We start from the raw sequence: 22,719 nt of genomic DNA, 5'->3' as shown, positions 1-22,719 counted from the left end.
TAGATTATAAAAGGCAACGAAACCATATGTTAAAAGTAAATTTGACACTAAAATTATACGATTTATACACCACATGGATTAATTGACATAGTACCATTTGTTGCAAATTAGAGGCGTGGTTACAGTTCCTATTAAAATTATAAGTAGGGGCACTGTAAAAGGGCAGTCTAACTCCACCTAGCTCCTACCTCTCTATAATGAGTTTGCCTGATAAAATGTTTCATATTAAAGTTTTAGGCTTGTATATGTGTACTTAATAAATTTAATTTAAAAAAAAATTGCAGCAATAAACATTACAAAAAAAAAGTTGAGTAAAGTGGCACCTTCTGGCTAGTTATGATTTTGACGAGGAATAGAGATATTTCATTCCTGGTCTCCCGCCTGAATGTAATATCTAGTTTTGGAATTTCCGAAAAGTTTCCGCTTTTTATTTTTGCTCGAAATACACATATAGTAACTAAAAAAAATACAAAGAAGTATATTACTTTTAAATGAAACACTGGAGAAATTCACTTAAGATAGCGACACTGAGGGAACTGAGTTGAAGATTGATCTGAATACTCCTTTAAAGTGCCATATTTCCAACTTACTGTTTGGGACGTTAATTCTGGAAATTCAGGATGAAAATATATTCAATCTTTGTAGAAATATAATTTATTTCTGTATTATTCACAAATATATCTGTATTTTAGTTAAATTTCTCTAAAGTATACAAATTTTAATGTATGTATTTTGGAATCATACACTGCTTAATTACAATATTACAGGGTGTCTCAATAAGTACAATGAGGGTAGATGTATCTTCCAATACTTACCTCGCATGTTATTCTTAAGAACGTAATTATGAACGGAAAAAGAAGAAGTTGTGTGCTTAGGAAGCCGAGGAATGATATGAGCGAGGGACCCACCGAACTGTTGGCAGAAAGATGGCTCAACAAGTCACTCGCAATGTGGCAATTTTTAAACATTAATAAGAATTCTCATAGGTAACCATCTTTCTGTACTTAGTGAGGGCTTTCTGCGGTACTAAATAAGAAATTGAAACCAAAACTCAATCACGCACTTCTTAAATGCAATCTTGGTTTGTTGATTTAACTAAGTTCGAATCCAGCACCAGACTGAATTGCGTACAAAAGTTTTTCTTTCATAGTGGCTTCATCTGTGTAGATTGGCAACTTGAGGATGTTCATGCAGGTGCTAGCTGTTGGCAGTCGATTATCCATACCTTCTGCAAGTTGAATACAAAATGGTGGGTGCAGATCCTGTAAAAAGTACAGTCCAATGTTACACTAGTTGATCTGAAAGGCCCTTTAAAAACTACTTTGCACCAGCTCCAGCAAAGTTCTATACACTGGTTACTTTTATTAATAGACACGATATATTAATAATATATTTATTAACAGATATAGTAAAATACGAGAGTTCCAACATTCTAGACTACAGAATATCACATAGCAAGAGTTATGCATGAGACGATCATGTTTCCGGCTAAAACACTTCTTAAAAGAGTGTTTTGTCTAAACTAAGGCAAGCCTCTACAAAACTTGAGTACATTAGAAGAGCCTTAGTTGGGGAGCTTACAGTGGTCTGGACTGCAGTTTAAGTTGAAATTTACGAACCTTAAATCCTCGCAGCGGCGGCCTCGTACAGCTGGTAACAAACTTTAACATCTGCCTTCTCTCTAGATCTGTGAATGAGTCGAGGACGTTCCAAAACATTTTTATTGTCTCATGACTGGACGAGAACCCACCTAGAACGATGTACGAAATGACATGTAACAAAGAAGATACTAATCCGAAAGTGCAGTCAATAGAGTGAAAATCTAAGGAAAGGTAGGTAGTAAGAGTAGTAGAAGGTAGTAGAGTTGGTAGGTATTAAGAGTATTTACCAGTGTAGATGACATTCTTCTGAAGGTCACTGAGATCGATAGGAGAATGGTCGCCAGATATAATGAGCTGAATCTCTCTAGGGGTGAACATCCGCACCATATGTAGAGGAAGTACATTGCCAAGGCCCTGCAACATCGACAATACAATTTGAATACTAATTGAAAATTATACTTATTTCAATAATAATAATAAAATAATAAATAAATAAACTGGTGTGAAACACATACGCAACTTTTTTTTACCGCCTTTAAGGCGCGTCAACAGCTGAGGTTAATAGCGCCGGGAGCTTATTTCAGTAACGGCCTCCGGGCAGTGTTCTCTCATTACAGCCACACTGTCTATCACCGGACAGTGAGCTGTAAGAAGCTTCTCAGAAGAGAAAATCTAAGGGTCAGCAGCTGGATTCGAACCCGTCATCTCCGCGTTGGAATCCAGTATTCCTTAAACACTTACCTAATCCCTTCCCTTCTACATTACAATTACTACTGGTAAGAATTTTTATGTGAAGAATTACAACTTAAATGGGAAGCTTAATTGCTTTTTTTTCTTTCTTTTTTTTTTTTTTTTTTTTTGCTGAAGCATCACTTATTACTAATCTGTCAATCGCAAAGTTTCATTTATAAAAAGTGGTATTTTACTTTTGAATTACACCTACGTATGAGTACGATAATGATATTGATGAGTGGAAAGATGGTAGAATATAGGATTTAAGCACTAATCAAAACCGTAAATGTTAGAAAAAAGACATTTTGAAGTATGGAACGATGGAGGTTTGATTCAATGTGAAGTACAACATTGTAGAGTAGCAGTTATAATTCAGCCTTAAGGGGCAAATTTAACAAAAATGTTATCAGAACACAAAACCAATGAGTCCTATTTGTAGTGAAGTACATAAGGGATGCAAATGCAAACGTGTGATTCAAACTTTATAATTGATTGGTACATATATTTTGAAATGTTTTGGGAGAATATATATTGTACATTGTATGTTACTACGAACTAGTTATTAATCATTTTTGTTTCTTGCATTAATGATGCAGTAGTTGTAAATAAATAAATAAATAAATACAATAAAATAAAAAAACACTTCTTAAACGTACAAATAGAAGTGACTAGGACGAAAATAGTCTGAGAAAGTAACTCGTAAGGCAGCTAAAGGCACTAAAGGACTCTCAAGCAAATTACCTTGGTGAATGCCCTAGTCTGCTTGCTAATATCTGAATGCAGTTTCTGCTTGGAGATCAGATGTAAGTACTCTATGACGTTGTCCTTGTTTACCGGGATATCGGCACCATTTTTCTTCAGTTCGACGACCTGCAAATAAATCATTCTCAGACCAGTTAGAATAAATGAAGAGGATTAGAGTTTAGATTACTGGCCAAGTAACTAATTTATTACATTATTTAACTACATTATTTTCTTCAGATAATATTCTTGTATCGTAATCTGAGAACTTAAGGTATTTGAAAACCAAATATTGACCTTATGTACAAGTGGACTATATTCTCCCACAATACTATAAGGTGTCACTTATTACATTATTGTTAAGTGTATTTAACGATGTTGCCTCGCAGTGGGTAGCCACCAGCAATTACTACTAGGAGATTCCCACCCCAGAGGGTTAACTGAGGTTATCTCAGTTTACTACATCTCCATGCTTATTCACAGACTGGAAGCAGAGATGTTTTAATTTCTTGACGCAATGATTGGCTCAAAAGTTCTTTTTTTAAATTTGTAACTTCAATCATTGTTAAATGTCAACAAGTAATAATAATAACACTTCTAACTTACTGTACTCGATCCAAAACTGCTGGTAGTAGTAGTGAAATCTAAGCCTAGTGTTGAATAATCATCAATTGAAGTCCTTATGTAGGAGATATTTTTGAAAAGATCTTTATCGAGAGTGTACAGCATCGACGGATACAGACTAGCCGTGTCGATTATTTTTGACAGAAAAAATTCAGCTAATGGTATGTCCACGATGATATTTTCAAAGATGGCCTGCAAAAAAGAACATACAGTGTTTATAAGTGGCAAGGATTTCTATTAACTCTGGGCTTCTAGAACCGCCCCTTATTGATTTAGTACTAACAGATGTACGTATTGTAGTTGGCTAGTCTAGGTTCTCAGTTTCTTCACCTAAGACCTAACAGAATGCCTCCTGAGAGTATTTTACAATATACGTAATGTTCTTCGCAGGATATTTGCCAGCTTTCGTAATAGCCAGATCTTCTAAAAAACTCTTTAAAAAAATGCATTACCTTTGCAAGCATACGTCCAATGAAGAAGTAATGCGAAGTGAAATTCGGATAGACTGTAGCCACATTTGGATTTGGATAGAGTTTATTGTCCTTGGTCAGAATGAAGAAACCTCTATTTGGATCGAACGCTGTCTTTAACAAATCGGTTATAAACTCCCTGAAGATGCCACCACCATCGATTCCAGCTTCTTCCATGTTCAGAGCGTTCGTGAAGCGAATCCTTATTGCTATTTTCAACTCTGGAGCTGTATGTATACAGAGTGACCAATTAAAACTTCAGTAAAAGGTGGTAGACCTGTGCAGTATACTGACGGGTTATTTTACAGTACAATATTCAAAACATTGCCCTTAAAATTATGATTGGTTAGATTTACATACATTACACTGATTTAGGACTAAATTAGATGCAGCTCTTACCACTGTCTATGGAGAACTTCTCGAAGGAATCTTCATAGATGTAGCCTCGCCGAATAGTAGTGCTAATGTGCGGTATCTGAAGAAAATGCATGTCGGGATTTTGATACCCATGGAGTTCCGAACTTAAAACATTCCACAGCATCCTACATCGCTTGTTAAAAGGAATTGTAAACGGAAGTGACGTCAGTAGAGTGCATGCTCTGTCGCACCAAGATCCTAAAATAACAAACTTTTTGAAAGGATCAGCAGTTCTACATGGTACTTAATAAAATAACTGCGCGATCAAATCTAGATTAAATGAATTTCTTGAGGAGTGTAAGCAGTAAGCATGATGAAGCTTGGAGACACACTATTTACCATTCCTGTACTTTACAGCAGGAAGATGGTTCAGCGTGTTAAAAGTGTATGTACCTTTCCAACATCCTTAGCACCTCCACAACTACATGAACAGATAGCTGATGTTCAAAACATAAATAGTTGAGAGATGCTTGATTCATAACATCTACTTGTGAAATCATCTGTAGAAGTTGATCACAGATTTGGCCAAACTAGAATGTTTACTTACCTATGGTATGAGTAGAAGATGCGTCCAATAAATCGGTCCTATAGTTCGTAAATGGAGGATATATCCTAACATTATCCTGAAGATCTGTAAAACAATGTAGACCATTGTCTGGTACGGGCAGAAGAAATGAGTGCCAATCAGACTCGTTCACCATCTGGCAGCGTTCATTTCTCTGATATACTTCTCGAACAACTTTTATACATTCCTGTGAAAATTTAAGGGTTACAATGTTTGAAGCAGCTTCACTAACCATACAATTTCGAACACAATATCTTAATTAAAGGATAGTATTATCCAGAAATGTTACAAAATAATCATTTGGAACTTACCGTTAGTGCTTGTGTCCAAATTAGGCTATTGTATTTTTGGTCATTTGTGGGAGTATGTAAATGCACCCATTGCGATGGAAGGGTCAGTGCATCTGGGAAGCCAAGCACGATAAGCCCTACGGCAACATCCTTTAAAGTACATGCGATGTAAACGATTTCGTTGACGGTGAATGGTTTAATCGCTTTAGTCATTATGATTTCTGTAAAATTAAATCACCAAATAATAAACACCACCAGTTTTAACACGGTGGAGTAGGATTAAATACTTTTAATTTTTTAACTGTTACATCTATTGTAGAGTGACGCGCTGTCTTCCTGACGGTCCCCACCTTAGTTAAAACCACACTTAATACTATTGAGGATGCAAGATTATTACTATTTTTTATTTTTTAATTTAATTTAAAATCGTCTGCATCTGAGCACCTGGAGCATTATTCAGTGCACTTCCAATCTCCGGACAGTGATCTATTAAGACTTAACTGTTCACCTCCAGAAAATAAGTAGTAAGAAGCTCCTTGGAAGAGAAAATCTAAAGGTAGCAGCTGGATTCGAACCGGGATCTCCGCGTGAGACTCATGTTCGCTAACCACTGAGCTATGCTGATGCTTTTAAATCTTCTTTTGCTGCTAAAATGTTTTTTATTAAGTAATACCTACTGCTTAGCATTACTTTATTTTAACTATGGAAAGTCCGAACATTAATTAATCTGTGCAAATAAATTAATAGCGGTAAATGGAACTTGTGAATTTAAGATAAAAAAAATTATGTAAACCTTTCATTACAAAAATTAATTTTTTAAGTTAATTTAAAGATTCTATTTCAAAAGTTTTTATATACACAAGGTGTTCATTTTAAGACGGCTCAAATGCATTTCATGCTTAAACTGTTAATCTGAGCAAAAAATGGTAGAGGCAAAATTTGTTGCCCGTCACCTCTAGTTTCAGAATATGTGACTTAACTTTTAGATTCCTGATCGCAGAAGCGCGTCCAAAAGTAAGGGTTCGCAGTTGACCCCCATTTTTAGATACACAGTTTTAAAGTTTATAAAAAGTTATGAAAGAAAACGGAAACCGCAATTCGATATCTTCAAAATTAAAGGTGCTAGGCCATTTCAAAATCTGATATTTTTTTATGATATTTCAATTTTTTAACTTGTTATCAAAGAGAAACAAGAGCATGTGATAGGCCATTTTTATGTATTTTTTCATCCCCTTTCTACTGAAAATATTGCCAAGGCAATAAAGATAGTATTTTTTTTAATATCCGGAAATAAGTAGTTTTCCGAGTGATTTTTTGACCATAATCAAATGTTAAGAGCTTTAGATGTTCAAAAGCATAGACAAAAGGGCTAAAAAATAATTTTATTTCTGTTACGAACAAGGTTTAATAATTTTTGCAGAGTTCGCCTTAATTACAAAAAAAAAAAAAGGTGGAAATCTCCGTTCACACACTTAAATGTTCAATATATTACATTCAGACTTTATTTAAAGGTTCAAACTTATTTTTTAATTCATCAAATAATGCACATTACTTAATACAAGCTTGTGCAGCATGTACTGTGCCTTCAAAGGGCCTCCTCTGGCTCGCAAGCACATCTACATTCTCAAATGGAGGTTGTCTACTGCTCTCTGTATCTGATATGGAGGAATTGCTTTGCAGACCTCAGTTATTCTTCCCCTCATCAGATCTCGTGTGGTGGGTGGGCGAGCATAAACCTCATTTTTTAATACCCCCGTAAGAAAAAATTTAGCGGTGTGAAATCGGAAGACCTTGCTGGCCAAAAGGTTTGTCCACCCCGGCCTTTCCAACTGTTGGGAAACATCCTGCTAACAGCTCTTCTTGCTTGCACCGAATAGTGTGCAGGGCATCCCTCTTGCTGGAACCACATGTGTAGTCTTGTGTAAAGGGGTAAATCTTCAAGAAGTTGTGGGAGTTGCTCTTCGATGAATGTGAAATAAACGGCTCCGTTAAGAGGCCCAATGATTTTAATTCCAATTATTCCACACCAAACATTCACTGACTAACGATGTTGCGTGTCTACCTGGCATACCCAATGGGGATTAATGTTAGACCAATAGTAGCAGTTATGTCAGTTCAGGCTTCCATCACTCACAAATGTAGCTTCGTCTGAAAAGAGTACAGTACTAAAGAAATGTCTGTTTCGCATAATTATCTCGTCACCCCAAATGCAGAACTTTTGTCTACGCACCATGTCTTGTTCAGATAAAGCTTGGTGGAGACAAATATGAAAGGGATGATACCTTGCTTGCCTCAGGGCCTTGTGAATTTACCTATGGATCCTATCGAGAATCCAGTTCGTCTGGCTATTTCCCGAATGCTGATATGTAGATTTGATTTCACTGTTTTAATGATGTCCCCATCCCTTTGCCTATGCACCCTTTTATAACTAAAATTTCCTTGACATGCATTATTTATAATACGTAATATTACCTTATAGGTAGGTAAGACCCGGTCTGAAAAGCGCTGAGCATGAAGTCTTGCAGCTTTCCACACTTTACCGCCGCACTCGCCAAAAATCATTAAAATGTCAACTATTTCACTACTCTTAAATTTTATTTTAAATTGTCACAATACTGAAGGGGCACAACGAAACAACTATTTCTTCTTAAAGTTAAACCTTGATATTTGTAATCGGTCTCTTAACCCTTTGTTATTGGTTGCAAATCGTTCCACGTCTGGACCAACCAAACAATTTCTCCAATAACAACATTACCCAGTAAGATATTGAACATTTAGGTGTGTGAACGGAAATTACCACTTTTTTTTTTGTAATTAAGGCCAACTCTGCAAAAATTACCAAAAAATTATTAAACCTTGTTTGTAACAGAAATAAAATTATTTTTTAGCCCTTTTGTCTATGCTTTTGAACATCTAAAGCTCTTAACATTTGATTATTGCTCAGAAAATCACTCGGAAAACTACTTATTTCCCGATATTAAGAAAAATACTAGCTTTATTGCCTTGGCAATATTTTCAGTAGAATGGGAATGAAAAAATACATAAAAATGACCTATCACGTGCTCTTCTTTGAAATATGTTACAAAAAATATCAGATTTTGAAATGGCCTAGCACCTTTAATTTTGAAGATATCGAATAGCGATTTCCGGTTTCTTTCATAACTTTTTATACTCTTTAAAACTGTGTATATGAAAATGGGGGTCAACTGCAAACCCTCACTTTTGGTCGCGCGTCTGCCGCGTATGCGATCAGGAATCTAAATCAAGTCACATATTCTGAAACTAGAGGTAACGGGCAACAAATTTTTCCTCTACCATTTTTTGCTCAGATTAACCGTTTAAGCATGAAATGCATTTGAGCCGTCTTAAAATGAACACCGTGTATATAAACAATTTCACGTACCGAAACTAACAAGTTTCTTCCCCAACATTTACGAGTCATAGCAGACTCAATGTAGTTTCAATTACTTTTCTCACGCAAACATGTGACCATATATTGCAGTCGAAAGCAGTGCGCTCACATACTAATAACCTGAAATGACCTGAGATTGCATCCCGCAGCAGCACCCCATCTGAGGGAATCTATACCCCTAGTAATCTACCTTACCAAGGGATTCCGGGTATGTGGCTGGTCTAGAGTTCATATGAGTCACCTGGCTTCATTAGATCTTCATCGGTCAAGAAGGACAACGATGAGAACAGAAATGAAGAAAATGTGGTCAGTACTGGTAAGAGGTTTGCAGCTTCTTCCTTGGTCAACATGGTGCCACGTTTCACTAAAGCTGCAAAAAAGTGATAGACCTATAAGATGTAGCAAAAAATTTGTTTTATTTTTCGGAAGCTTGGTTTTTTTTAGTATGTACGATTCCCTTACTTACACAGCACAGAAGTGGGCTCCTCAAAGATTTGCTGACGGCACTGTGACTCCAAAGCAACCCACAATCCTCGAAGCCATCCTTCCGCAGACCAAAGATCGTTTATGATCCTACAATACAAACCCTCCATAAGGTAAAGGTGTTGGGTGATTAGTTACTAAATATAATTGAGTGTAAACAAAAAAAAATCAATGCCAACATTTTCTCCAATTGAGGAGTGTAAACTGACTAGCTTTCTTGCCTATTTCGGCCAGGAAATCTTTATTTCATCACACATTAATAATTGTGTTTTGTAGACACCACATTGCAGCAACTGCACCAATAACTATGTTTTTGATTTGAGATAGACGAAACCAAGATAGTCATTGAAAACGGTCTATTTTTGCATACTTTGTGATAAATGTAATAAGACTGTTATGTTTTTTACCTGTACTTGTAAGAATTGTTTGGATCGCACAGCAGAATGTGCAGTACACAAGTGGAATGACTGATCATGGTGAGATAGTCTCGACGCGAAATCGCTTCCTCAATTATCTCCATCCAGATCTCTGATCTCGTCGGTGTGTTTAGCAGATTTAAGCACTCGTTCAACAACTGAAAAACGTTATCTTTTTCAAAAGGCAGTAAACAATACACATCGATGATTTGTAAAGTTACAGTGTAAAAGCTTCGGTTTTCATTACACTACAAGGAAGATCTAACAAAAGTATGTCAGTGGCAAAAAGGAAAGAAAGGTACTTTAGTTCCTGTTAATATTAAGTAGCTGGTAACAATTTACGTTGTACTGAATGGAGACTATTTGAAGACTTGAACTGCTCTAGTAAAAAAGCTGGTGAGAACACTTACACAACTTCCTCTTAATGCGGAAAATTATTGCAATTAATAATTGCAGAATAATTAAAATTTAATTGACAATATTTCTCCTTACATTGAATTTTACTGAACTATCGAAGCTGAACCTGAACTGTGAATTCAGATACTCCAAAATGTTTTTTTTCTCGGTGACAAATCAATTTCGAAAATGTGTCACGGTTGCAATACTTAGATTAATAGGAATAAAAGAAAGTAAACAAAAAAAAAACATACTTACGCGCAGTAATGATGAATTCAGTGAAGCATTGAATTCTGCAACAATATCGGAATGCGTTTCCGATGGACCTCGTGGTGGTATCATTTTAGTTAAATTCTTCGTCAAAATGGCTAAGACATCAAAATATGTCGACTGGGCATCTTTAGGTATTGCTGAAAGCATCAAGTTTCAAGAGGTTAGATGTGAGTAGATTGATTGGAAATAGGTCATTTAAGGCTTTGTCTGAGACGAAGTGAAACACTAGACACAGTAGTGATGTGTAAACTGTAGAACGTATGGTGTTAGAATTGTGTATATAGGTTACAGCTAGAACCAAAAGAAGCTGCACTGAATTGGGACAATTTGAAGGCTTAAACTGCACTAGTTAAAAAAAGCTGGTGAGAACATTCACACAACTTTAAACACTTAAAATTATATTCAAATTAATAGGTTTTTATTTTTATCTGGTACATACGAAATTTAAATAAAATCGTTTAAGACATTTTCGAAGGAATAGTAAAGCCGCATTTACCACTGACCAATTTCGGCCAGAACATTAGAAACAAAAGCGGCAACAGTACTAAAACTAAATTCTGAGTTTCAAAGTACAATTTCAAAGAAGTGTTTCGAAGAACAATCTACGTGCGTTCTTAAGGGTGTCACAGATTACTACTGGATATGGGTAGAGTTAGAATGGCTATAGATAGCCACTCTAGAAATCTATTTTGTCCGAAACCTTATTGCAGGGTCTTCTAGCAGAACTTAAATATCAAATATGAAGTATCTGTGATTATCTGTTTTAGAATTTTGTTGATCCCATACACGTACACACAGACCTATTTGTAAAATATTTTTAAAACAAAAGTACGAGAAAGTAAAAATACCAATTTTTAAAGTAAAATCAGTAAATACATTAATAATAAACGAGGGGTACGGCTGGATTGTTCCGTTGAGGTTTGTTAGGTTGTAAAAATAAATCAACTTTCTTCGCAAGTAATAATTTGTTTGGTTAAACGAAATATTTTACAGTTTAAAGTTTTTTTTATCTTTGGTAGACCACAACCTTTTTACTCTTTCCAGAGGTCTCCTTATTTATTCAATCTTCATTAGTCTTAATAATGAATTGTAAAAATTGAATTATTGATGAAGAACTCTGGAAAGGGTTTTGCAGACTTCGCTGGCCTGCAGATTGTTCGGTCGTTCGCTAGAACGAATACTTCGGCAGCTTCTGGTAACCAAACTATGTGCGGTTTGCCCGTATTTTTTAAATTAATCACATAGAACTTTTCACAACTGGAATGTAGTAAAAACAAAACAAAAAAAAGGGGGGGAGCTAATAAGGTTTTACATAGGGTATATTTTTATATTAATTCTATCGTTATATTTTGGTGACATGTTCTTTCGTGCGCATGCAACTAACACCTATTATGTTTTCATTGCGCACTAATTCTCAATAAGATTGGCCTCTCCTGGTGTACATATTAGTGCTAAGTACTGTGCATAGTGTGTGGTGGGACCACAGCTGTGGGCGTGGTGGGTTACAGTTCGAACCCAAAGTGTGAACTAACTGTAACCCTGCATCTAACTCTATGCAGAATCTCTAATGTGATTTGTTGTGGGACCACAAAGTACAAAATAGTAGTGAGTGTTTGTGTACCTCTTTGATCTTGATCAAGCGCTAAGAAGAAATAAAGCATGGCTGGCACATGCATGTCTTCCTCAAAAGTGAGAAAAATCTGCAATGTATCCTTCAACCGAAAGTGGCAATTCGACATTATCGCCGGTAAGATTACGTCTCTAACAGGTTCGGACATTCCATTTTCCGACGCCAGCATTCGGCACAAGCATATTATTACTTGATTTCTGAAACAGCATAAGAAAACTATTTTAAAAAGTTAAAAATTTTTCTGGACTAAAAGCGATATCAGGAAAATATGTGTAAAAAATAAAAATGGAAAAAAAGTAATATTAAATAAGTAATAAACAGCCTTAAACCATAAAAAAAAAGTTTACAACTGGTCAAATGCAAGAGCATGATGTTCTGAATCAGAGAACAGCTCAAAGTTGGATATTGAATGAAAACTGTACTTTATTCTACATTCTCTCAGATAAAATTTCCAAAACTGAACTTAAGAGGAGTTAAGTGGGAAGAGGTAATAGAAAAGGCGGATTTTTTTTTTTTTAACAAAAAGGATTGAAAGGGCCTTCATTTTCATCCCTCCTTTTAATAAGGTTGGCAAACCTTACTTTAGCAGATTAATTTTTTGACCGAATCGTCGTCTAATTTCCAATTTGGCATTTTCTATAACTAGACATTATACAGCTCGTTTCGTGTAGTCTATTGCCACAGTAAGCAATCTCTGTTAATCCTTCTTGTATTGTTGTTAATCTTAAATCAGGTAATTCAATAACCTTCAAGGAGCTTCAACATCATATATGACGCATCCTTCTCACACAAAACTATTACAACTTTATAATCGGCTCACTCATTGCTTACTTTATTTATTTCACATTTATTTTCCCACTCCCGCAGCACGTGCTCCACATTGATGTTGACATTAGGGTGAGAAGCTACAGCCCTATTTGAAACCTTTTAAAGTCCGGAAATTACTCGTTACTATTGATCCAGAGTTAAACATTCTTAAAACATGATTTTTGTTATCTACCCGTAGTATTATAGAAAAAATAAGTTAGTTGATAGGTACATTGCGATCACTTCGGGGCAGGTTAAAGACTGCTTATGAGAACCCACCTGTATTGTGCATCGTCATTTTCATCAAGTAAGGTAATAGGCCTAGACAACATTCTCATGGAGAATCTTACTTCTGAATATTTTAGTGGGTCTGCGGGAAACTGAATCCCGTTCTGGTTGTGTAGTCTGAGAAGAAATTCTTTAAGTACCATCATATAGTTCTGATGCAGCAAATACAGCAATATCTGAAAAAAGGGAGTGAATGATTAGAAGTAGGTCATAGGATACATACAAATTTTGTAATTGTCAGAAAAAGAAATAATGAAGCTTGGCTCAATTTTTATGGGGAATCCCCAAAAAATATTAATAATTAAAATACAACCACTTGACTCCACTAAACCTCGATCTCTCTCTGAACAAGAAAAGCACAACAGGGACATATAAAATGATCTGTGGGAGCAAATTAGAAGCATGAATAATGCTGGTAAAGCCACTGCCTGCACACTATTCTACACTGTCAGCAAGACGAAGGTGGTATAGTGTGGAATGAGCCTCCAATCTACCTTTTAAATAGTCCACTGCATCTCCAACATTTTTGATCAAATTGCTAATGTTCAGAAAATGATATTAAAGTTCCATGAACAAGTACGTATGAACTGTGCTTACCTTTTTAATGGTAATAGGCGTTGCATTGTCGTTCAATGCTGTAAACGTCTCCAGAGCGTTACACATTAGTAGGACACTTTCCTCAAGAGGGAGATTTGCAGGATTTAGGTGTATTATTTTGAGACAATAGGTGAGGAGTATGTTGAGTCGCCAGATCCAAGATGAGTCTTTAGCTGCTAGTTTTATAATATCATTGCTAATAGACAATGCTTTTCTAGTGACGTCTTCCTGCAAACGAAACGAGACAACCTTGTAAGACCTGACACTGCAGCTGTGGTTTAAAAAAAATAAATAAATAAACTAAAACAAATTTACGGAAATACTCACCAAATGTTGTTTACAAATCCCTGCATGGCTGATAAAATGCAATCTTGCAATAAGGTACTGTACATCTGAAGGCATAGTCTGCCGATGTTTGCACAACTGCAAACATTCTCCGAACTCCAGGTTGAATTTCTTTTTCAATCTCAGGCGACAGAGGAAACCTCGGATTACTTTTTGGATTCTGACTGCGCTTGTCTCTCGTTTTCGTTCCATCTGCAAATGGTAAAATAAATCTAAAGATGGGAAGTAAAAAAAATACAATTTTTCTAATTACAGAAGTCGCATGTTCCATGCAGATACGTGTTCCGACTTTAAAAGTGCGTCTATTCATATTATGCCTGACATAAATAGACAGGGATGTATAAACTGACCTTCAATATGTTGCCGCCACAAATATATACTGTCAACTTCTCTTAAAAGAAATCCGTCTAACATGCGCTTCAAGCAAAGAATAGTTATGGGTGATGTGAAATGGTTTTACAGGCCGAAATTACCAAGACAGTTAAAAAATTGTTGGATTGCGGTCCAACGACTTTTCCAGTTGGTGCAAGAGGGTAATATTTTAGAAAAAGTTCCTGGACTTTTATTCAATGTTAAAATTTTACTCAAAAATTGCCCAGAATTTTTAAGCTTTAAAGTTACTAATAGGTTAATCTATTCTTCCAGTCTTGAGGTTCAATAACTCTTCACTTTTTTCTTCAATCATCACATCTTCATTCAGTTCTTCTAGTTGGTTGTATTGGCAACTTTAAAAAGCAATAAAGTGTACATGTAATCGAGGCAGAACTAAAATATGCAAAATCAGAACTAAGAGAAACTCCAAATCACCTAATCTGCGCTGTTTGGGAGAAATGAAAATACCCGGAAAGTGGGAGGTTTTTAAGTTTACAACCGATTTACCAAATCTGTGGCCAGCATGAGTATAGCAACTATAGAGGTCATTGCATTATTAGACATTGGCAAGATGTACTTTTATCACCATCTTGCTTAATTGCCCAAAATGTGGCGGTTAAATATTTTAGGAAACAATAAGTATGGCTTCTGGAGAAAGAAGTGAACGGTGTATCATATATCATAGGTAGTACTTTATCAGAGAGAACAGGGAATATTAGGAGTCTATTAACTACCAACCAAGGTTAAATCGAATAATCCGAAAATGCTCAACGAATGAACATTCATGAACTCTAAACTAAGATTGTAATATATAAAACATCTGTTCAGTCGCATTCTCTTGGCGGTTCTTTTTATCTTTTGCGCTACTCATCTTCCCGCGCTTTTATCTTCATTTTTCCCACCACGCAGTTTACCGTGCTTTTCTTTCTCGCCTCGCGTTACGCAGTTTCCCGCGTTTTTCTTTCCCGCCATCGCGCTACGCAGTTCCTGCACCTTTACCTTGTTTACTTCTTTCCGCCAAACCTTTGTTATGTTTATGTCCTACAGGGCTTCTTTTTCGCAGTTTGCTGCTATGGTGAGAAGAAGGAACAAGAACGCTTTCTTGTAAGTATTAATATTATGATCAGTGTTTTTCTTCATCTGCATTAAGGTTTTATCTCTTTGGTGTTCTTATTTTTGCCCACTTTACGGCCCTAGCCCCCTACCGACTTGTGCCTAACCGTGGCGAGGTGGTGGGGCTCGCGAGTTAAAGGAGAATAGAGACTAACCCTCTCTAAAATTCCCTATTCTCTGCAGCTGGGTGTAGGCGCCTTCGTGCGCTTACAATATTAAAACTTCATTTCTCCCCTCTAAACCATGCTAATTATTCAAGCAATAATTCCTCTTGGCAGACAATATCTCTTATATCATCTAAGTATGTCACAAGGCTGGTGTACTTTTCTACAAAAAATTAAATGCCGGACATCTGCTACGTGGTCCGTTGTTATCACTAGAGAAGCTGATTGCAGGGGATTCCACAATTCCTATCCTATACAGATGCGCTGCGTTTAATAAGTCGAATAATAAGGCAAAAACACGCTAGTAATTTGGCTGCCCTTCTGATCAATACTAAGAGTCGTATACTCGCTTTGTTCCAGACCCATTTCTAGTAAAACTCCTGGACTACGAGAGTAAAGTATTATTAAGGTTTTAGGCGCTGTGTTCTTTATAAGTATGCTGTCACAACACTTCTCTATCAGTAGCATCACTGCGTTAAGAAAACGGAATTTTGTTTTCTATATCTTAAATTCATAAGCCATTTTAACAGAAAGAACCGCAACCTGCTCTGAATTCTCAGATCAGTTTTTTTGGTAATATTTTGTTTCTTAATACCCCATCGTAAGCAGACTTAAAATAAAAAATAGGTAAGAGTACCCTGTTCTCGATGGAAACCACTTTCAGCTGTTCCTTCACACGTCTAACTTTCTAAAAAATGTATGTCACTATTAAACGAACTATTAAATTATTAATTATTAAGTAATGTGCTCTGTAGTTATTATAATCAACAATTTTAAAAACTGTTGTGATCACTTACTAACCTCTATCTCTAACGAAAACTCTCAAGGTTGGAATTTACACTGTTTCTAAACTTATAATTTTTACAGAATTCGGAGCAAACGAGCTAATATAGGAACCGCCTCCTACACTTCTGTTGGGTACGATAGACCAGAAAACTTCTGTACAAGATGTTCCCCAGAAGCAGGGTCCAGCCCTGTGATGCCTATGTTGAGAAGAAACGTCTCTTATGCTGACAGATTACGCTACAATTATTAAAATAAGGACAGTTTTATCCTAACATCACACGGTTGGCGTACTATTGTACAAAAAATTAAATTGTATGCGATATAAGGCATCTGGCTCTTGGAAACCGGACTGATTAATACGCAAAAGAAATGTATGTGGGATCACAGGTTTTGCCAATTAGAACTACAAGGAGTAACCATTAACCTCTTGTCTTTACAGGGTAGTGTTGAATAACAAAGGTTATTTTGTACTGACTGTCAGGAAGAGAACCAAACTTACTTCTCAGATAACCTATATTACCTTCTTAATATAACTTCTTTTTGTGACCAGATCTGAGAACTCCATGCAGAAAACTATTTTGTGTCTATGCTTTCGTAACAGTCCCCATTACATACTTTTAAAATCAAATTATAAAATACCTTACCTGTCTTTTCATCCGCTCCTTATGCGCTCGACTTATCAACTCATCTTTGCCAGATGCCAACTTACTGGCACCAGCTAAATTCTGTTCCTTAGTCCTTCTATATTCACCGTCAAAATTGTACATAATCGCAGTAAAATGCACCAATCAATATTAAAGCCTAATACCTATCGTAAAAACAGTAGTTTAAACAAACATTCAAGTTCTTAATCAATTAATTAAAGTAACTGATTTTTAGTGAGTAGGTTCTTGTTCAAGAATAACATATAACCTGACCCATCAAAATATAACCTACACTGACAAGGTCATCATACCAATTACTATTTCCAAGTAATCATGCTTATTCTTTATTTTTATTATATTCAATTTAATTATTCTATAAAAATGGTGGTTTATTTTCCAAATAGTTTTAAGATTCTTGTTTTTTCGTTATCTCAAAGTAAATTTTTTAAAAAGTTTTGGATGCGTGGGGACTCTTGGAGTAAGATACATACGACTTCCAGCTACTTGCTTCTTTTTTTTTTTTAATCAAAGACATGTCTACATCTGAGATCATTGGTGCACCAAGCATTATCCTGTGCGCTGCCGGCCTCCGATCAGTCTAGTTGTCAAACAACCCTTTCCTTCAATGGGCATTGAGCCCATTAGAACCACTAATTGAATTGAAATGTAAGAGGCTCCTAGAAAGTGAATACTTAAGGCCATGCCTAATTTAAGCTTTATCTACTGAGCTAATTTTTCCCCTTCTGCTATTATTTTCATGTTTAAATAACCATACCTCATAGCTGATTGCAACAAACTTGCCTGCCAGAAATTTTAGTCTGCCCAATCCCTTTTCTCAGGCCAATTCCTTCTTCAACATACTCCACCCACCTGTTTTTAGAACGAATTTTCTTCCTTTAGGACAACTGCTTTCTCCTGTCATGCAGTCTTTTGGTTTCAATATTGTAAAACATTTTTATGTCTTAGTTTACTATTTTTCATACGATAGAGCATGGAATAATTTGATGCTAAAAAATTCTAATGCGTCTCAAAAAATCCATTTCTAATCACACAATTGGCTCATAATTATTTGGAAAATGGTTTTTTTTTTTTGCCGTGTTGCCCACGTAAAAACTTATCCATATTTAGAGGGGTGAATAAATAAATCACAACGTTAACTTTACATACTTAAATAAGGCATTATTTATTTATTTTACAAGAAGTGTGGCGCGGGCTGACCATCTCTGTCCATCACTTGTGTATAGTCACTGTTCGCGTGGTGGCAGTAGTCCCATGGCACATCGGTTGCAAAGCAATGGCTTGAACCTAAAGCACACACATTATGGAAATGGGCGCTAATGACCAAGCTGTCGATGCGCTGGAAAAAAAATAGAGAAGCGAAAGAAACTGAACAACAACAAAAGATACATATTCATATACTATCAGTACCCCGGAGGTACACAACACTAAGTCCATTTTTTCAAAATTTATTTTTTTAATGTTTCTAATACAAAATTTCTTCGTCAGTCTTTGCGGTTGTCTTTGTATAAAGAACTTGAATATTCTTTAGACGTACTAAATTTAGAGACCAGCATAACGGATATTTCACTCAAAGACTTAAGTTGGCTTTTTAAATTACGTTGCCAGTTGTTAAATTTAAATTACAACCCTTGGTTTGAAAGAGACCCTAGTTGCTGCTCTTTGTGTAATCTTCGCGAGAGGGAGGATATATTCCACTTTTTGGGGATATGTCCGATACTCTCTGAATTTAGGTATCCGTATTTATGTGCAAAAACATTATCAAAGAGTCAGCTGGTTCAATTTCTTAATGGCCACAATTTTGTGTAAGCCTTGTTAAATTTGCACAGCAAGCTTGGATTTATCACCAATACTTGGTTAATGAGTTTAATCTTAATCAGTAATATTTATTTTTTATTTTTAAACCTTTTTCATTGTATAGATATATATTTTATTTTATTTTTAATGTAATTATTATTATTATCCCTATTTTTATTTTTTTATGAGCTTTAATTTTGCATTTTTATCACCCTCTCTCTTTCTTTTATCTGTAATTTCTATTTATTTTTTCTTCATTTAATTTAGTTATTTAATTATCTACAACATTTGGATTATTTAAAGTATTATTGTATATATTTGTATGATTATGTTTTTATTTATTTTTTGTAATTTGGATAGATTTCTTTCTTTTCTGTTTATATTTTTATTTCTTTTCACTCTCATTATCAACCTCCGGCAGACGGTTCTACCATGCCGTAAAATGTGTGGAATTTCTTTATTTTTGTATATATTACTTTATTAATAAAACATTATTATTATACAAAATTTCTTTTTTTATTACTCAACCATCTGTTAATGTGCATCCATTTTACTTATTAGCCACCAAAGATTTAAGCAAAATAACTTCCGTTGCGTTATAAGTAACAAAAAACCGAGAAAAATTAAAAATTTGACGTAGTGTTGTGTACCTCCGAGGTACTGATATATATGTACATGTCGCTATTTTTTTTTTTTATTTTTTTTTAATTAATACCTTGAATGTTACAGGCATCAGAAGCCATGAGTAGTCAGAAATATCAATATTTTTTTATCAGCCTTCAGTTAAGGCTGATAAATGTGCAAAAAAAACAAACCACTCGCACAAATAAATAATAATTATGAATCAGAAATTTTCTTGTAACATTTTTTTTTCCTTAAATAAATATGGATGTAGTGAGAGGTATAAAATGTTCTCCCGGTAAGTTTAAAGAAAGTGTATATTATTCTGCAGTCCAGTAATCAAGACCTCTTAACATTGGAAATCATAGATTAATAAAAATGTTATTGCAGACCTTCATTACAGGTGCCTCGACAGTGGTGTACATTCTAATAAGAACATTCAGGGCCGCCCTTCGAAGTGCTCGGGGCAAATCTAATATGCAAGGCTCCCACAGTAAATTTTCATTTTCAATTTTTTTCCTTTATATTTTGTTTATTGAAGAATATGAAATTAAAACGAAATTTTTGAAGAATTGGCTAAATTTAAAATTCATATCCCATCTGCTTCAAGATTACCTCTCCACCTAAGCAGATAATAATGCCATCCTTAATCTTGATACCAGTTAGTTACTTCCACAGAAACAAGTAGAACCACCTCTCAAATTTCAAATGGTTCTGAAATGGAGAATAAAAATTAATGAGAGCAAATACTTTCACACTCCATAAAATTACTCTTCGTCCTCTATACTACAACCATACACCCTTCCAACCTCTGGCTTTGCTACCTTAGGCTGAACATCAAAAAGAAGTCACGACTGAAGCCACTCAAACGACTGCATAGACAAGCAGTGACCATTCGCAATAGAAAGACTTACGATAGAAAATTATAGAAAACTATCACTACATAACACATGCCTCATATTACAAGCACTTATTAAATCGATTTAGACTTACGGGTTTAAAGCGTTCAAATTGTAATCGCTCCAAAAATTGCTATTTACAGTCCTCCGCACAATCGTCAACGCTCCGTTGAATAAATCCATCTTCACACATTCATGATGACCTGAAATTCAATTCCTTTTTAGAAGTAAATAACCTTAAATACCAGAAATTTCACAACACTTTTTCCTCACACTCAAGCCCTCTTGTCCGCTCATCTTGACAACCGTTCGAGATGACTCATACGCCAATGGGCTCTTGACTTGCTCTCTAGCAATAGTGTATTAACTAATTATGAGTGCTTATCACTAGGTAGTTTCTCAACTTGATCTTTTTTTTTATCACTATTACAATTTTTGTTGCTGACATTGTTAATTATGGAACAGTATTGCTCATGTAAATTAAAGAAATAAAAAAAGAAAAAATTATTGGTTTATTTGTATAAATCAAGATCCAAATTTTAAATATTTACCTTCGTCACTTTTTTCAGCACAATCTTAAAATGGTTTTTGTAGTTTTCCACACAATTCCCATTCATTGACAATTAAGTTAAATGATAGAAAATCGTTTTTAAGAAATCTATGCCTTAAGTAGGTTTTCAACAATTTTTAACTTGGGAAAGCTGGGTTCAGTAGATGCCGTAGGAACTAGATTTGTAATTAAATTCTCAAGCTGAAGCTAAGATTTTTACTGGAACAATATAGTTTGCAAGTATAATTGAGACATTCTGCAACAATATGAGACATTTTATAATGTAGTAGAGCTTTAGCAATGTTTTTGTTACATACAGCACATAAGTTTTTTTTTTTTTTTTTCAACATACCAACCTTTTTTAAGCTTGTATTTCGCCTAATTTCTGAGTCAGATCCAAATCCATCTAATGTTCGTTAAAATTGAATAAAAAAAAAGGGGATGTGACTTACTAACTTCAAAAATTATAATTAAAAGTTACAATCTTTTATTATCGTTAGGTTTCCTATAAATAAGTATTTTGGAATATAGCGGTTTCTTTAGAAGTTATAGTAGTACAGTGTAATGTAAACATTACCGGGTTAGAGTGCTACAGCTGTTCTTAACATTTTTCCTGGAAGTCTATTATTCTGGTGTAGGCAGGTTGAGTTTGTACGGCATCCACTGAACGCTGTTTACCATGTTAAAATTTCTAAAAACCTACTTAAGACATAGATCTGTCTGTAACGAGAGCATTTGTCCAGAGATCGGCTGTAAACTCACAGACTTTTTAACTGCTTTTTTTTTAAACTAAAGGTAAACATTATTTTCTCTCACCTTCAACATTCGTTCTGTGAACTCTTTCTATTTCAATTTATTTAAATTTTATTTTTCTAATCACATTTAATTTTACTTAAGTTTACAATCGCGGTAAGAGAATGTTGTGTATTCATACAGAAATATGATATTTTTATTCTGTAGATAGGCGAGCCTTGATATTATGAATATGTGAAGTGTTTGTGTTTGTGTGTGTGTGCGTTAGTGTATTACTGGGCCAGGGTCGACCTGTCGCCACTACCTTGGCACACTACCACACGCACAGTCTATGTAAATATACTGCCTTGTCTACTAACACACACCAGTACTTCCTCACTTCCTGGTTCCAACACTGTGGTGTTTCCTTCACAGAGACCTTCACCACTAGTTGCCCTATTGCTTTTATTGCTTACATGCTAACAGGAAAGTATTTTGGGATTATTATACACATTTTTTTTTTCAAATAAATTATATTATTTTGAATATTATTCCGATAGCTAGAACCGTAAGTAAAGTTAACAGAAATTAAGGGCACATTAGAGACAGACATGTTAAGTAAATAATTCAATTGGAATTGCTTGTAACTTTTTTTGACGGCTAACATTATTGTAACCAGTGATGAGCTAGAAGTGGGCACATGCAACCCCATTGTTAAAAATTTAAGAAAACATTTTAAAATAATCATATTTCTATAAACAAATATAGAGTACAAGAATATCATAAATAAAATGTAACCTTTATTTATATTAGAAACAAATAGATTTATACTAATAATTTTAAATTCCAGTCAACTTTTTAAAACTGTCCGGTAGGACAGTTGTATAAGGGTTGATCGTCAAAAAGTGCATGAAAAAGCGTAACGTTGAAAAACAC

The 22,719-nt window shown here is 35.0% G+C and overlaps 1 protein-coding gene and 1 long non-coding RNA gene across 6 annotated transcripts; both read right to left on the bottom strand.

Moving 5' to 3' along the window:
- Positions 1–636: 636 nt before the first annotated feature.
- LOC141461687 (ubiquitin-protein ligase E3C) lies at positions 637–17,447 on the bottom strand. The gene is made up of 18 exons (XM_074142925.1): positions 17,167–17,447; positions 14,070–14,279; positions 13,743–13,970; positions 13,137–13,321; positions 12,042–12,247; positions 10,406–10,557; positions 9,743–9,909; positions 9,319–9,425; positions 9,094–9,222; positions 5,462–5,661; positions 5,133–5,337; positions 4,568–4,783; positions 4,151–4,395; positions 3,681–3,890; positions 3,075–3,203; positions 1,889–2,015; positions 1,620–1,750; positions 637–1,262 (listed from the first exon to the last, which is right to left on the bottom strand). The coding sequence occupies exons 1-18, from the start codon at positions 17,287–17,289 to the stop codon at positions 1,092–1,094; spliced, it is 3,141 nt and encodes a 1,046-aa protein (XP_073999026.1). The 5' UTR covers positions 17,290–17,447; the 3' UTR covers positions 637–1,091.
- An 872-nt stretch (positions 17,448–18,319) lies between these two features.
- On the bottom strand, positions 18,320–21,855 carry LOC141461692 (uncharacterized). Of its 5 annotated transcripts, none has more exons than XR_012462994.1 (6): positions 21,408–21,855; positions 21,053–21,307; positions 20,775–20,942; positions 20,596–20,704; positions 20,218–20,316; positions 18,320–18,471 (listed from the first exon to the last, which is right to left on the bottom strand). It is a non-coding gene; the product is annotated as an uncharacterized lncRNA (long non-coding RNA). The 5 variants fall into 5 exon arrangements; XR_012462997.1 differs by having other exon boundaries at positions 20,775–20,850; XR_012462995.1 differs by lacking the exon at positions 20,775–20,942 and having other exon boundaries at positions 21,408–21,556; positions 21,629–21,855.
- Between the last annotated feature and the right edge of the window lie 864 nt (positions 21,856–22,719).

This window comes from Rhodnius prolixus, unplaced genomic scaffold, assembly GCF_049639745.1.
Source record: "Rhodnius prolixus isolate KJV_2025 unplaced genomic scaffold, Rpr scaffold_12, whole genome shotgun sequence".
NCBI classification, from domain to species: domain Eukaryota; kingdom Metazoa; phylum Arthropoda; class Insecta; order Hemiptera; family Reduviidae; genus Rhodnius; species Rhodnius prolixus.
This window is presented reverse-complemented; position numbering and strand designations above follow the sequence as displayed.